The sequence below is a fragment of the Rhineura floridana genome, chromosome 2, assembly GCF_030035675.1.
Source record: "Rhineura floridana isolate rRhiFlo1 chromosome 2, rRhiFlo1.hap2, whole genome shotgun sequence".
NCBI lineage: Eukaryota > Metazoa > Chordata > Lepidosauria > Squamata > Rhineuridae > Rhineura > Rhineura floridana.
The window spans coordinates 166,062,273-166,078,591 of record NC_084481.1 but is presented as its reverse complement, the minus strand read 5'-3'; the positions used below and the strand labels follow the sequence as shown (position 1 = coordinate 166,078,591).

Genomic DNA, 16,319 nt, shown 5'->3' with positions numbered 1-16,319 from the left:
ATTTCTCTCATTCATCCCAGAAACCTGTGTCAAATTTATTTTTATAAATTTCAAAGCCTTTGTATTTGTCAGTGTCATATGATGGTGAAGACAGCCTTTTCTGATTCAAATTAGAGGTTATGTTCTAGTTTGGGTACATTAACAGTTGAATCTGAAATTGCAGTTTGATGTAAAATCAGACTGATTACAATATGTTGCTACTTCAGGAATGAGTCTAGCTGTTTGAAAAAACAAACTTAGCCCACCCAAGATGCATGCTATGTTTAAACCACTTCATTTAAGGCAAGGTGGGCACAGTAAAAAACATAGAGCACACCTGGAATTTTGCTAGAATATATTTCACCTTCCACTGTTTTATCTTGTGCAAACTGAGACACTCCTCATGTCCACTGGAGGCTATTCTGCAGAATAGTCAGTGCTATTATTCCACAATTGTTTTTGGAGTTTTTTAGTGTAAATTTTGCAAAGTGTTGCTGTACTTCACACATTCACAGAAATAGAAGCAAAAGAAAATGATTTCCTATAGGAAACGTCACTAAAATTGCGAAGTAAATCAGACATATTTAAAGTGACTATCTCAATTATGTCAACTGTCTTAAATGTTGCTTCCTCCCTGCTAAAACAAGATCAGCACAGCACATGTCTTCTTTCTATTATTTGGGCTGATTGCAGGTGTTGCCACCACTCACCATATGCTCAGAGGCACACATTACCAAATCCTTTCAAGCTACACAGGAAGTAGATTGGACTGTGAAAGACCAACCCAAATGGTGTTTGCATTTTGAAAAATTTGTAGGGCACTACAATATCTCAGAGAGGAGGCCAGCTCTTCTGCCCAATTTCCCTACTTTTTAAAGTTTGATAGAAATATCTGTGGGCTATAGGTACATTCTTAAACCACAAGGTTTTTTGCCTATTAGTAAATTTCTCTGCTTTTTAATCCGGGGATAAGAAATGGGATCCTGTGCAAGTTTGCTGAGAATGATCATTTGCATGCTTATTGAGTTCAATTGGATTTATTCCCCTGCAATCACAGCAGATGGGGAGGGGAGGAGAGAGGGAGGCAAGGAGGGGGAGGGGAGCAGGAAAGAGGGGTAAGGGGAGGGGAAGAGAAGGACAGGTTTGATTATTTGCATGTTTATTGAGTTCAGTGGGATTTACTCCTGTGCAATCATGCTTAGGATAGGTAAGACTAACCGGGGGGGGAGAGGAAGGGAGGGATGGAGTGGGCAGGGAAGAAGGAAGAGGGGAGGGGAAGGAGGGGAAAGGTAGGTCTGATCATTTGCATGCTTATTGAGTTCAATGGGATTTACTCCCATGCAATCATGGTTAACATAGGTGAAACTGACCATGGGGGGGAGGAGGGGGAGGGCAAGAGAGAGGGGATAGGAGGGAGGAGAAGGGAGGGTGGGTTTGATCATTTGTATACTTTTTGAGTTCAATGGGATTTATTTCTGAGCAATCATGTTTGGAAATGGAAATGGACTGCCTTCAAGTCGATCCCAACCTATGGCGACCCTATGAATAGGGTTTTCATGGTAAACAGTATTCAGAGGTGGTTTTACCATTGCCTTCCTCTGAGGCTGAGAGGCAGTGACTGGCTCAAGGTCACCCAGTGAGCTTCATGGCTGTGTGGTCATTCGAACCCTGGTCTCCCAGGTCGTTGACATTGACCTGGGGGAGGGGCAGGGAGGGGAGGAGATTGGGTGGGTGGGCACTGGGCAGAGAGCAAGCCCTTTTCCTTTCCAAAATGAAAACATTGTGAACAGTATCATTTTTGCAGGGTTTCCCCACCTTTTTATTCTACAACAGGCACAGATAGCCTCCCACCCAAATTTAAACCAAAGCTGTCCCTGGCCACATCCTCACCAGGCCTTTATTTCACTTTGGACAGTCATGGCTTCTCTCAAAGAATCTTGGGAAGTGTAGTTAGTGAAGGGTGCCGAGAGTTGCTAGAAGATGCCCTGTTCCCCTCACAGACCTTCAATCAGAGTAGCTGACTGTTAAACCACTCTGGCCACTGGAGCTCTGTCAGTGGAATAGGAGTCTCCTCTCAGCACCCTTCACAAACTACACTTCCCAGGATTCTTTGGGGAAAGCCATGACTATCTCAAGTGAAATCAAACTCTGGTATGGGTGTGGCCCCGATTAGCCAAGCCAAGCAGCTGTGAGTCGTCTGGCTTTTAGAACACTGACAGTTGGTTCTTACTGAGCATGCCCGACATCATCATTCAGTTCAATGCAAAATTTATTAAATTAATTAAAAATCAGCCAGCCTTTTTTTTTTAACTTTTAAACTGCAGAAGATGAAGGTCAGAGTATGGGGCAAGGTCACTAAGAGGATTACAGGTACTCTGAACATGGCTGATTTTTAATGAATTTCAACAGATTATGAGAACACAGAGAAAAAAGTCCAAAAGGGATCTGGGTTTTTTCTCTCTCTCTCTTTAGACTGTCGATTCTTTCTGACTGTTTTGTTTATCACCATGAAAATTGAGAGGGTTGTTAAGCAAGCGTTTCTGAGTTCAGGACTATAAGGTTTTGTTTTGAAATGAGCTTATGGGAAGCATCAAAATGTCATGGGGGGTATTTCCAGTTTAACATTGCGGAATGTGAAAAATCCATGCTGGCTATAGTATACAGCCACTCTTGTGGCTGTATAATATATTTTGGCATAAACAAGGCTATGTTCAAATTCAGCTATTTTAAGTCACTCAGCTGAACACACATTGTGCTTTCCATGTTGAGCTGGCATATTGACCAAGCACACACCACGGTCTGACATCAAGAGAGCCAGCACAATTAAGCAATAAGGGCACTGGACATAGACATGAGAGAGAGAAGTTGGGGAGTGGGCATGAACACAGTAAGCAATATGACTACTAATAATAATACATGGAGACTATTCCAGAAAAGTGGTTGTGGTATGATGTACTGAATTAGTTACTGATATGGTATGGTACCTCTCAGATGTTATGGGTTACTTGTCTGAATCACCCTTGTATCAAAGTTCTACATCAAAAACAACCCTTTCTGCAAATGTGCAAGCTTCGGATATGACAGCATTTGCAAACAAATGAATGATTTCCCTTTTCCTCCTTGCCAAGATAGTATATGACTATACCACACGAGTAACTGGATGTTAGAGAATCTTCCCTCAGTTTAAAGCAACAACACAAGTAGCACTGTAGAAACAATACGAGTGCAGAGCAAGGAAACCTCTGACACTCCAGATGATGCTGGACAACAACTTTTAGCATCCCTTATGACTGGCCATGCTGGGACTGGGGCTGATGGGAGTCCAACAACACCTGGAGGACCATAGGTTCCCATCCCTATAAGAAATCAATTAACTGGGACAGGAGTTGTAACAGCAAGTGTCTATTTCCTCAGAATGAATCCAAAACAAGACTTTATATTTTTCTCAGGTCAATATGGTTGGTTACCCACTTGGTTTCTTAACATCACTGCAGACTCCAGCAAGTCTCCAATTGCTGGTTCTGATGTGTGATAAGGCAGGAAGACAAGGAAACCAAAAAATTTTGCCAGGAGTCGGAGGCTCATAAGAACTGCAGCAAAACGCTTCTTTTCATCCTGAAATGGAAAGAACACCCAGGCATGTTACAGTCACAAGGATTACACCATCAATTAATATTCATACAGATCTTTCAAGCATCCAAAACACTACACAAGAATCATCTACTTAGAATCCTCACACCAAGCCTGTAGGTTAAGTCATTATCCCCCATATTGCAGGAGGGGGAATTAGGAAAACAGAGAGGGTGGCTTCCCTGTGGTCCCCTAACAAGCTTATGGCTGAAGCAAGATTCAAACCAGGGATTTCCTGATTTGCAGCTCAGTCTCTTAGCGACTACGCTACAACAGATTTTCCTCTTGACACTCTTTGAGAGCCCTTCCTACACTGAAGAGTAGGGCAAGACTGTGGTATCCAAGCACAGAAGTTTAAAAGAAAGTCCAATTCAGAGGATCATTTCCCACTTCCATGAAAAGCACTATTTTATTTAATTATGGAGGGAGCTTTAGGGGGAAAGTGTGCTGAATATTTCAGCACAATGTCCATTTAGACCAATGTGGCCAATGTGGTGTCTGCCAGTTGTTGTTGGACACTCAAGAAAGGAAACCGTAGGTGACTGGTGCATGTGTGTCAAGTTATGCAAACCACCTATCAGTTTAGCCTTGGAAAACTCTGCATGCCCAACAAGAAGCAATGTTCAAGTTAAGTTCTATTCTTAGTTGGGCATGGCAGAGGTCCAAGTTTGATGTATAATAGCTACGTGGCAAGTTGGGTGAACATGCTGTATCACACATCTCCCAAACACAGCATCAGCTAAGGCATGTATGGCTAATTTATAATGGTGTGTGAATGTACTGACTGTTGACCAAGCAGCCGCTTGGTAAATCTCATGGACAGGAACACTGGTAGAAAAGGCTGTTGATATGGAGGCCACCCTAGTGGAGTGCACCATCATATGCACTGCTGTTGGCAGATGTCATGCCTCATAGGCTAGGAGAATGCTCTTTAACCTTGGGTCCCCAGATGTTGTTGGACTAGCTCCCATCACACCCAGCTCGATTAGCCTACGATCAGGGATGATGGGAGTTGTAGTTCAACAACATCAGGGAATCCAAAGTTGAAGAACACTTGGCTAGGGCAATACAGGTTCTTGGACATAGGGTGGACATAAGAAACTTGTTTTTAGCTAGGATAGTTTGATGGAAGAAGACAAGTACGGTTTTGCTTTGTCTAGGCACGTGTACAAGAAATGTAGATCCAGATTACTCATCAGACACCTAGCTTGTGAAAAGCCTGGTCATTTGGGTGAGATGGTTTAGGGCAAAAAAGGACAGAAGGATCAGCTTCTGTGATCTGTGGAAAGACGAGTTGATCTTGGGACCAAAGGTTGGTTTGAGTAAACACAAGGGTGTTGAACTCTGAGATCCTTTGTGCTGTTTTGATAGCTGTAAGAAAGACTATCTTAAAGGACAAGATCCAGAGGAGAACTGACAAGAGAGGTTTGAAATGGCTTTTGAAGTACTTAAGAAGACCAGATGGGAGACTGGTGTACCACTGGTGGCTTTAGGAGTGACACTCCTCGTAGGGAACTACTGAGAAGCAGATGGGACCCGAGATATTGGACGCCCAATCTTAATAGGACTGATGACAGTGATGACGTTTAGTGGTTAAGGGTGATGGACCTGAAGCCCAAATGTAGACCAGCTTGTAATTAAAAAAAAAATCAAGGAGTTCCCTTATGCTTGCAGTTGAAGTCTCTTTTGCATTAAAGATGGATCTCCAGGTTATATATTCTAATTGCGGACTTCCTTCAAGAGACACTGATAGTTGAAGGATCAGGTGGAATCCTGCCTTCAAGAGAGATCTCCATTCAATCTCTACTTGACTATTTGGAGTCAAGCTGGGTCTCGATGTAGCAGGGGCCTCTGCAAGAGGAGGTCTGGTCTGAATGAGTCTGCTTTATGGGGAATTTGTAAAAACCAGGGGCATCTAGGCCAGTGTGGGGCTGCTAGGATGATGTTCAACTTCTTCAACCAGATATTTATTTATTTATTTATTTATTTATTTATTTCCCACTCAAGGATGCACACGTTAATGTGGTGAGGGACTTTGAGAGTGTCAAAGAAGCTGAGAGCAATGCTATCAGGAGGCTAGACCAAGAGCCTAGACACCCAGCAGGGTCACCCAAGGCTGAATGGTCAAAGCTGAGACACCAGACTAAGATGAATCCAGCCTCAAATGGTTAATATAGGAATCAAATTGATTCTATAATTGGTAGCAGAAGATGGAGAAGTTCCATACTTTTTGTGAAAACAAGTCCAGAAGCAGACTGCGGTATAAATCATGAACTGGTAATATCGAAAATCAGAGTAAAGCTGAAGAACAACAAAGCAATCATCATGCCAAAATACAATTTAAATAACACCCCCAAAAAATATAAAGATCAAATAAGGAACAGATTTGAGGCTTTAAACTTTATTTATTTTATTTGTTTATTATTTGATTTATATCCTGCCCTTCCTCCAAGCAGGAGCCCAGTTGATAACTATGATACCAGAACTATGGCTTGAAGTCAGAGACATTATCAGGAAAGAATGCAAAAAGACAATACCTCTACTTAAAAAGAGAGAAAGACCTCAATGGATGACTGGTGAAACTTTTAAGACAGCAGGAAAGCAAAAGCAAAGAGAAACATGGTTAGAACCCTAAATGCAATAATGCGACTAGTACATATGGACAAAGAGAACTATTACAATAGTTATTGTACAGAAACAGAAGAGGATAATAGAGCCCTATTCCAAAAGATTAGAGAAATCACAGGGAAATTTAAACCAAGAGTAGGGATGTTGAATAATCAACAGGGGAACAAACTGACTGACCGAGGTGAAATAAAAGGAAGATGAAAGCAATACACTGAAGAACACTATAAAAGAGATGCAAAGATGACAGATTCATTCACGGAGGAACTGTATGATGAACCAGAAATTTTAGAAAGTGAGGTGGAAGCTACTCTTAAAATACTTGGAAGAAACAAATCACCAGGAACAAAAGGCATACCAATAGAGTTGCTACAAAATACTGAGACTGAATCTGTCAAATTTGTCAACGAATATGGAAAATAAAACAATGGCCCACAGACTGGAAGCATTCAATATACATCTCAATTCCAAAGAAAGGGGATCCCAGGAAATGCAGTAATTATAGAACTATTGCCTTAATATCCCATGCATGTAACATAATGCTCAAGATTCTACAACAAAGGCTCTTACTATATATCGAGCGAGAAATGCCTGAAGTCCAAGCTGGATTTAGAAAAGGAAGAGGTACCAGAGATCATATTGCAAACATATGTTGGATAATGGAATGGACAAAGGAATTTCAGAAGAAAGTCACCCTGTGCTTTATAGATTACAGCAAAGCCTTTGATTTTGTAGATCATGAAAAAGTATGGAATGCTTTAAAAGAAATGGGAGTGCCACAGTAACTGATTGTCCTGATGCGCAACTATACTCTAGACAAGAGGCTACTGTAAGGACAGAATATGGAGAAACCGACTGGTTCCCTATCAGGAAGGGTGCGAGACAGAGGTGTATTCTATCACCCTATTTCTTGAATCCATATGCAGAACATATACAGAAAGCAGGTTTGAATCAAGATGGAGGCTTGAAAATTGAAGGAAGAAATATCAACAATTTAATGTTGATGAAAGTTAAAGAGGAAAGCACAAAAGCAGGACTACAGCTGAACGCAAAAAAGACTAAAGTAATGTCAACAGCAGATTTATGTAACTTTAAAGTCGACAATGAAGACATTCAACTTGTCAAGGATTATCAATATCTTGGCACAGTCATTAACCAAAAGGGAGACAATAGTCAAGAAATCAGAAGAAGGCTAGGACTGGGAAGGGTAGCTATGAGAGAACTAGAAAAGGTCTACAGAGGCAAGCAAGGTGCTACGGAGGCAAGCTATGTTACCCTCAAAGTGCCTTGCAAACAACTCACAGTGGGCCTCCAAAGGGTCTAAAACTCCATTTCCAGGAGTTGATTTCGACAGACCGCTGACAATATGGAAAAGCTCCACTGGATGGCTACTTGAGGATGCAATGGCAGTAGAAAAGTGGGCCTTCTTGGGAAGAATGTGTGATAGATGAGGAGTTGGCGTGAAATTAATCAAGAAGGCTGATGGATAAATCCATGGTCCTTTAGGAAAGCCAATGTGATCCACAGATCATGACAGGTTTGATGGAGAAACGGGAACTGGATCAATAAATCATCAAGGTAGAGCTATACATGGACCTTTTGGAGCATGAGAGGTATCACACAGTTGGCCATGAGCTTGGTAAAGATGTGTGGGACTAAGGCTATGCCAAATGACAAGGCTCAGTACTAGAAATGTTGCTGCCTGTAAGTGACCGTCAGTGATTGCCAGTGAGCTGGATGGATGGGAATGTGAAGAAAGGCATCTGTCAGGTATGTAGATGACAGGAATTCGTGTTGGTGCAGGGCCCTGCAAAGGGATTTCAGTTTCCATATGCATTTTTCTATATTTTACATATTTATTGAGTTGGAGGTCCAGGATTGTCCCCATGTTCCTCCCTTCTTTGGCATAACAAAAGAGACTGAGTAAATTCTGAAGTATTTCTCTTCAAGATGACTTGTTCGACGGCTGCAATTTCCAGAAGGTGTGCAATAATTTCTGGATAGTCTTCTGCTTGTCTGTAGATTGTGAGATCAGAGATGGGATCCTGGCAGAAGCGGATCCTTGGAACTCTGATTCTATGGTCCAGAATCACGCACTGCCAGGTGGGAAGGAAGTGATGGAGCCTCCTTCCCACTGGAAGGAGGGTGGTGTCAGAACTGTGACTGTTTTCCATTTGTGGCCTGGGAAAGGCCTGGTATAGATGTGGTGAAGGCATGTCCTCTGGATGGAGCTTGTAGACTGTTCCATTAAGAGCTGCCACTATGGAAGTCTCTGACTCTAGAAGAGAACTTCTGGGAACAAAAGGAATAGTAAGACAGAAAGGAACACTGGGGCTAGTGTCTTTCCTGTCTTTGGGGAGCAGAAGGGATGGTCCTGCATTTGTTTTTGGACTTTACTAGGACCTCCTTAAGAACTTCCCAAATAGTTCAGTTCTGGAAGCACAGTCTACATTCCAGTACTGTAACCAAATACTTATCCTAGCTACTGCCCCTGCTGCTATGGCTCTGGCAAAAAACTGGGTGGCATCTAAGGCTGCATTGGTTATGAACTCCAGTGTTTTGGAAAGCTTTTGAAGGTTTTTTTTAACCTCTGACTGATCAATGATTTGAGATCATCAAGCCAAATTAGGGCTTGTGCATGTTATGTGCCTTCAGGTCAATTACAACTTATGGCAACTCTATGAATCAGCGACCTCCAATAACATGTCCACATCATTACTACTACTATTACTACCACTACCATAGGATTAGTTTCTCCATATTGTCCTTACAGTAGCCTCTTGTCTAGAGTATAGGTTGCTCATCAGAACAATCACATGCTGTGGCACCCCCATTTCTTTTAAAGCATTCCATAGTTTTTCATGATCTACACAACCAAAGGCTTTGCTGTAATCTATAAAATACCTGGTGATTTTCTTCTGAAATTCTTCTGAAATTAGGGCAGCCGTACAAAACAAAACCATGCAGAGGAGGTCCACCTGAGAGAAAGGGTTGAGGTCTCATGGCTATGTTTTAGGGCAAGGTCTGAATGGTGTTCTGACACATCCTTCAGCTGCACACATCCATCTTCCAAGAAAATAGGGGAGCTGCTACGAAGGCATCCATAGCTGGGACTTTAAGGTGTAGCCCACTCTGACAATGTTTTGAAAATCAACAAACAAAGGAACTACCCTCTGAGGAAATTTGGATTCAGGGAACATTGAGATTCTTTGAGAGGCTGTGGGGGTGGGTCAAAGCTTTGGGGTGGGTCAGAGACCTAAGGAAGAGTTTGGTTTGCATAGCAACAGGCAAGAAGTCAGCATCATAAGAACTGCCTTCTGGATCAGGCCAGTGGCCCATCTATTCCAACATCCTTTTCTCACAACAGCCAACCAGATGCTTATGGGAAACCTGCAAGCAGGACTTGAGCACAACAGCACTCTCCCCTCCTGCAGTTTCCAGCAACTGGTATTCAGAAGCATTCTGCCTCCAATAACCTTATCCTCCATGAATTTGTGTAATCATCTTTTAAAGCCATCCATGTTGGTGGCCATCACTGCTTCTTGTGGGAATGAATTCCAGTTTAACTATGCGCTGTGTGAGAAGTACTTTTTTGTCTGTTCCAAATTTTCCAACATTCAGTTTCACTGGATGTCCACAAGTTCTAGTGTTATAAGAGGAAGAAAAACTTTTCTCCATCCACTTTCTCCACACCATGCATACTTCTATAAATTTCTACCATGTCGCCTCTTATTCACCTTTACCCTAAACTAAGAAGCTCCAAATGTTGTAACCTTCATCATAGGGGAGTTGCTCCATCCCCTTGATCATTTTGGTTGACCTTTTCTGGACCTTTTCCAACTCTATAATATTCTTTTGAGGTGAGGAGAACCAGAACTGTATATAGCATTCCAAGTGCTATTACACCATAGATGTGCATTATGATATTGGCAGTTTTACTTTCAGTTACTTTCCTAATGATCCCTAGCGTGGAATTTGCCTTTTTTAATTTTTATTTTTTTATTGCATTTGTATACCACCCCATAGCCGAAACTCCCTGGGCTGTTTACAACAATTAAAAACAAATATACAAATTTAAAACACATTTTTCACAGCTGTCGCACAGCATCATGAAACAGCCTAGTGCTAGACTAATTAACTAAGTGTGAGCCCTCACTCCCTTTTCCTTCCTCATAATCTGAATGCTGAAATGAGAAATGGTCCTGTTCTGGATTTGATACAGTCTGCCCTTAACTGATCGCGAGACAAGAAGCTGGGGATGGTCTTTTGCTTGTTAGAAATAAGCCCTTTTAGGCCAAACGTGGATAAAGAGACCCATTTCTGTTAAAATTAGAGGAACACTAAATAAATATGGAACATTTTTGTTTCTGTGTCGCAACTATTAGCTATTCCTCTGAAGAGGTGATGGTTTTAATGGGTGGTCTGGAGTACTCGGGTTGCACTTTGGGCACCGGCTCCGTAGTAATGTTGGCTAAGGGAGCTTTCCTGTTTTTCTGGCTAAAGAGTGATTTGATAAGAAAAGATGGGATTTGAGAAAGGCTCTAGCACATGAAGGATCTCCAAAAGCAGGTTCCTTATCTCTGACTATTCTTTTTTTTTTAACAATCTGTATTTGCTCCTGTGGTTTTCTTTCTCTGATACTAGGTATTCAATGCATCCCGTGATGCCCTGCATCCTCTGTTAAATGCTAAAGTACTATTTTGCTTTCTTGAAGATGACGCCTACTGAGTAGGCAGGTGGGAAGCCACTTTGATGGTTTGGGGTTTTTTTTAGAGGGTAGCAGTGCAGCGAGGACAGGACCATCCAGGTCAGAAGTCAAATCAACATGGTGGTTAATCATCTCCCCGGTTGCAGTGAAACCTGGGAGAACTGGGGTTCACTGGACAGCGCTGCTGTTCTCTATATACTTGCACTGTAATGGGGAAGAGGATGGGACTTACTCTGCAGCTACCACCCAAACTGTCTACTGTTGGTTCACTACCTGAACTTGTTTTTGGAAGGGGTGCTTTTGGATGATTTCCCCTTCCCTGGAGGAGCCACGATGGAGGAGTTTTCAGTGGGAGTGGGGGGAGAAAAAGGGAACAGCACAGGAAGGAGGCAGTCAATCGGAAGGACAGGGAGTGAGAGGGAATAAAGGTAAAATGAACCTCTTTTCAGAAAAAACAATGCATGGCAGAAGGGAGAAGCAAGAGAGGAGAGAGGGAGACTCACACTAGGATAACAGGTAATTAAAGACAATTAGACAAAAAGAGACACACAGGCCTGAGCTGGAAGACACAGAAACAGACACACACAAAGTGAAGTGAGTACTGCTCCAAAAGAAGGCAGGAAACCAACTCTGAAACTAATAGAGGGAGAGGAAGGAAGCAAAAAAAATCACGAGTCACATGTTTGTTGTCTTCCAAATAATAGGAGAGCATTACCCACTTGGACACCTCCCAAGCAAAACTGAGAATTATTGTTTCCGTGTGATGCCCACCTGTTCATCCATTGCTTCTCCATCACTGGGTTCATGTTCCACCAACGCAAGGCCATCTAGCTCAATTATTTGCAGGCACAGGCTGTCCATAAGGTGCTGATTAAATTGATAGCTTCACCAAAAAAAGATAATGAGAACAACTTGACCTCATGACTGTATCTGCATCTGGGAATGATTACTACAGTGCAAGTCTAGATTTAAAATCATGTAACTCCTGCCAAACCTTCATGGGCTGGTAATCAGCATTGTTGCAGACACTGTGGAACACTTCCCAGGGAAGCCCACCTGATGCCTACATCAGGCAGAAAGTTTACTATTTTCCCAAGTCTTTTAATCCAAAATGTTCTCTCTCTATAAAAATCTTCCAAAATCCAAAAAGATAGTGTATCTGCTTAATAAATCATTAATGGTTTACCATGAACATGCTGGTCTCATCTGCTTTGCTCCTCTCTGCTAGCACATGGGAGAAACAAACCACAATCCTTGGCTTAGCATTATGTCCAAGCATGGCTTGTTTCGTTCTAAAGAAACCATGATACCTAAGTCAAGAGCAAACCTTAATTGCAGATCATGGTTTATTTGAAGCAAAACAAGCCGCAATCTCTGGTTTGGACATAACACAAACCAGGGATTGTAGTTTGTTTCTCCTACACGTTAGCAGGGAGGAGCAAAGCACTCAATGTATGTTTATGGTAATTCATTGATGGCTTACTGTGATGTTAAAACAAGGACATTGTATTTTTTTGTTTAGGACTATACGCTTCCCTGGGAGTTTGAAGGTTGGGAGATAAATGAAACAAAATAATAAACATAACACTGAGGTTGAATCAGGTCACTTAAGATAAATTATGAGCTTAGATTATATTTACTCCTCAGTCCATTACATATCAGCTTCCTCCTTTAGAAGCCCCAGTCCCATCAGATAAAGAGGAACTGTAGGAACCTAGTTGCATTTCCAATCTGATGAAGTGAAGTTTGCTGGTAAAGAACATACTTCACCTACAACACCTAATTTAAAAGATGAAGACAGCCCCCCTTTCTTCCTCAACACATGAACCTCCCTCTCTTCTCAAGTGACTGGCAGACTTTTGCAAGTATCAGCCCATAATTCTGTCAATCTACTTTGATATCAGTTTTGATCTATTACTGCTGGGAATGAAACTCTATTGCTTTATTTAGCTGAGGCGCTCCTTCTCCATCCTTGGTACATAAACTGTCACCTCTAGTGTTGTCCTCTCAGCATGTCTCAAGTGTAAGCCAACTGGTCAGGAATTCCTATTTATGCCATGGCACACTCTTGCTAACAAATTCAAAAACAGCAGCAGATCAGAAGCAAACTCCAACAACCATGGGAAGAGTGGATACATGCCAACAAGGCACTTTTAATGCAGCCTGTGGAATTGTGTAAAAATCTTAAGAATACAGTTTCTTTAATTTGTTCATGTGCTGCTATTCACACACTTGCAGTACACACTGCAAACTAACAAAGGACAAGAAATAACCAAAAAAGCCCCAGCAAAAGGTGCCCTTTCAACCTGCAAATTGGAGTGCTTACTCATAAGTATGATTACTCAGAGGCAGATGCTCTGACTTGCCATTTCAAACAGTAAATTTGAAGAGAAAGCATTCCACTTGACATCTTTCCATATTGTACAAAAAGCAATGAGTTATTTGGGTTTCTGGGACAAATCCAGAAGTGGGACCTTGATGGGCACACCACTCAGGATGTGGCATCAATTGCTACATTCCAGATGCTACTTATGGAAAGTAACTGCTGCAGATATGCCCTTGATCAGCATAGAGCAGAGGCAGTAAAAGAATGGAACCAGGTACCTAGGGAGGTGGTGGGCTCTCCAACACTAGAGGCATTCAAGAGGCAGCTGGACAGCTACCTGTTGGATATGCTTTAAGTTGGATTCCTGCACCAAGCAGGGGGTTGGACTCAGTGACCTTATAAACCCCTTCCAACTCTGCTATTCTATGAGCACATTTTTAACAGAATTCCTAGCTTTCGCAGTCATGAATTACGTACATAATGCAGACCCCTCGCTGGAATTGGCCTCCACAGTCACTTACGGACCCACTGTTAAAGACCTTACCCTGGAAGACAGTCTTACTCTGCCACGAGTGATCGCCAATGAAAATGACATAATGCAGACTAACTACCATACATTTTAAGGAGAGGCATTTGCATTTTGGGTGATTTTGCAAAACAAACCACAGAATCATCACACATTCATTTTTCTCAGCAAAAGACACAACTTTCCTTTGATCTCCAGAGTATAATCTCACATTACTTTGCAGAATTTGGAAAAAAACACAGTGTGGTCCATATAACTTAGACAGAAATAGAAGTAAGTAGCTAACCTTGCAGCACTGAGGATGAAGTCCTTGAAGAACTGCTGGCATCCAGGGAAGGAAGGAGGTGGACAAGGCCCTCTGATGCTCTGAGGGACAAGGAATCTTTCTTTCAGCCTTTTCAATCGGCTCAGATTATCTGAACCCAGCATGTTAAGAACATCCTGGTCTGGAGCATCTCCCCAACTTGTGCCACCACTAGCTGGACCTTTACACATCTTTAACACAGAAGAGGAAATGAGAGAACAGAAGGTCACATTTTTGCCATCAGTGAGCAGTGGTAGTGTTAACTCTGTTACAACATGAAACAGTAAAGAGGACAAGTAGTCTATATAGCCAAAACCATAAACTACTAAGTAGATGTAACTCCTGTTCCCCTATGCAAAATAGTAACTGAGGAACTATGAATTAATTATGCATTCTACTAAGAAGATTTTTCCCACATGTTAGATGTGAACTGAATATATTTTGCTACTGTGACAATCTTGCTACCATATAGCAAAACATACAATTTTTGGTTTATGGGGAACATGAGCAATTATTTACCTGAAGAAGCTGTTTCTGAAACAGCCTGGCAAAGTGGCTGTAGTTACAAGCTGCAGAAAGATGAGCCATCATAACCCTGTGAAACAAAAACCAAACTAAGAATGCCACAAAAAATCAGAATAATTCTCCATATGGCTATCTAGAAGATAGTAAATGTCTGGGAGACCTAAGTAATTATGAAAATACTATTTTTAAAAAGTTGTACATGAACTGAGAATTCTCTCCTAACCTCTCCAAAATTATTTACACAATTTCTTCTCTGTTGTGAACAAAGTAGCAAACAAAATAATGAGCTGTAGAATTAGTTTCTGTTCTTGGTTAGGTATGCAGTGAAAGTAGTTTCAATGTTTACTTCCATTTCTCTACATGCTGTGAAACTGGGAGCAGGAATCAGGCTTATGTGCTTTGTCCTTTTCCCATTCCCAAACCCAGAGATTCCATGCTTTTACAAGTATTTTTAACTACTGAATTTGGATTAAATACCCAAGGAAAAGTCAACTGCTGTTCCCATTCATGTTTTCCTTCTTTGGGTATTCCATAATGGTCTGGTATGAACAGCATGGTAATCCATTTATTTATTCTATGCTACAGCTCATGGTTAGCAAGGGTACAGCTCAATCTTGAGTCCCAGTCTGGACATCACACTAAGCCAAACCTTAACTTTGCTCAGTGCAGTGCAGGAATTAAAAAAGATCAGGGATGGGCAAAGTGGCTTTTACTGTGCAGTCCCAGTAAGCCATAGTTTGGCTTACCATGCTGTGCAAACCAGGTCCAAGAGGAGGGCAAAGTAGGGAGGCAAAATGAAGTGTGAGACCTGCTCCTAATTACACTGAATGTAGTAGTGGAGAGGGAAGAGAAAGAAATGAACTGTTTGGTTCTCACCTGAAAGGTGATTTTACTGGATGCCTGTCTATCAGATGGGGTATTAGTCTGCCATCTGGTGTCCAAGGACAGATAATGCACTGAAGCTTGAAACTTTGAGGAAGTAGCTAGACATCACTGGCTTGCAGAGCCCAGTTCATTTTCAGATGCAGTCCTCTGAGAGGCGTCATTGGAGAACCTATGTGTAGGCATGTGGGGGGGAAAGGGAGAAGACAACAGCCCAACAACAGAAAACAATGTCACAAGCAAGCGATGTCTTTGCTCAACCTGAGGCTACTTCCTCACCATGCTACCAAGAGGTCTGAAAGTTCTGTGAACTGGAACAGATAGAATACAGTGCCAAACTCAGTCCTAGATTGATTGTCTATAATTGTTCCTATACAAATACACATACAAATATTCAACCTATTGACATACTAGACTTTTCAATTATGTCCCTTTTTTTTAACAAGAGGAAGCTTAAGCTTAAACTGACTTAGCGGCTGCACCCCGAAAATAAAAAAAGAACAGGGCGGGCTGTGATGGACTGGCACTAGTAAAATCACCTTTCAGGTGAGAACCAACGGTTCATTTTCCCTGGATGCCAGTCCATTATGTTGGGACATACCAAAGCCATCCCAGTTGGGAGGGTCGGGGCAAGCCAACTAAGTCATTGGTACCACTTGCTATAGTACTCTTCTTCCAAAGGAGGCTGAGAAGTAACAGTCTATCTCATAGTGTCTGATGAGCATAGAGGGAGATGATCAATTAAGCTACTCTGTAGATGTCCCTTAGGGATGCATTGGTTGAGAAGGCTGCTGTGGTAGAGGCCGATCTTGTA

At 41.9% G+C, this 16,319-nt stretch overlaps 1 protein-coding gene across 1 annotated transcript in view; it reads right to left on the bottom strand.

Annotated features, from left to right (window-relative positions):
- Positions 1–16,319, bottom strand: part of CDAN1 (codanin 1) — an 83,848-nt gene that overhangs the window by 42,052 nt on the left and 25,477 nt on the right. Inside the window, exons 10-13 of the mRNA XM_061611278.1 lie at positions 14,618–14,693; positions 14,081–14,289; positions 11,714–11,825; positions 3,451–3,594 (exon numbers count right to left, since the gene is read on the bottom strand). Coding sequence (XP_061467262.1) covers positions 3,451–3,594; positions 11,714–11,825; positions 14,081–14,289; positions 14,618–14,693 — 541 coding nt within the window. The remainder of the gene's footprint in view (positions 1–3,450; positions 3,595–11,713; positions 11,826–14,080; positions 14,290–14,617; positions 14,694–16,319) is intronic.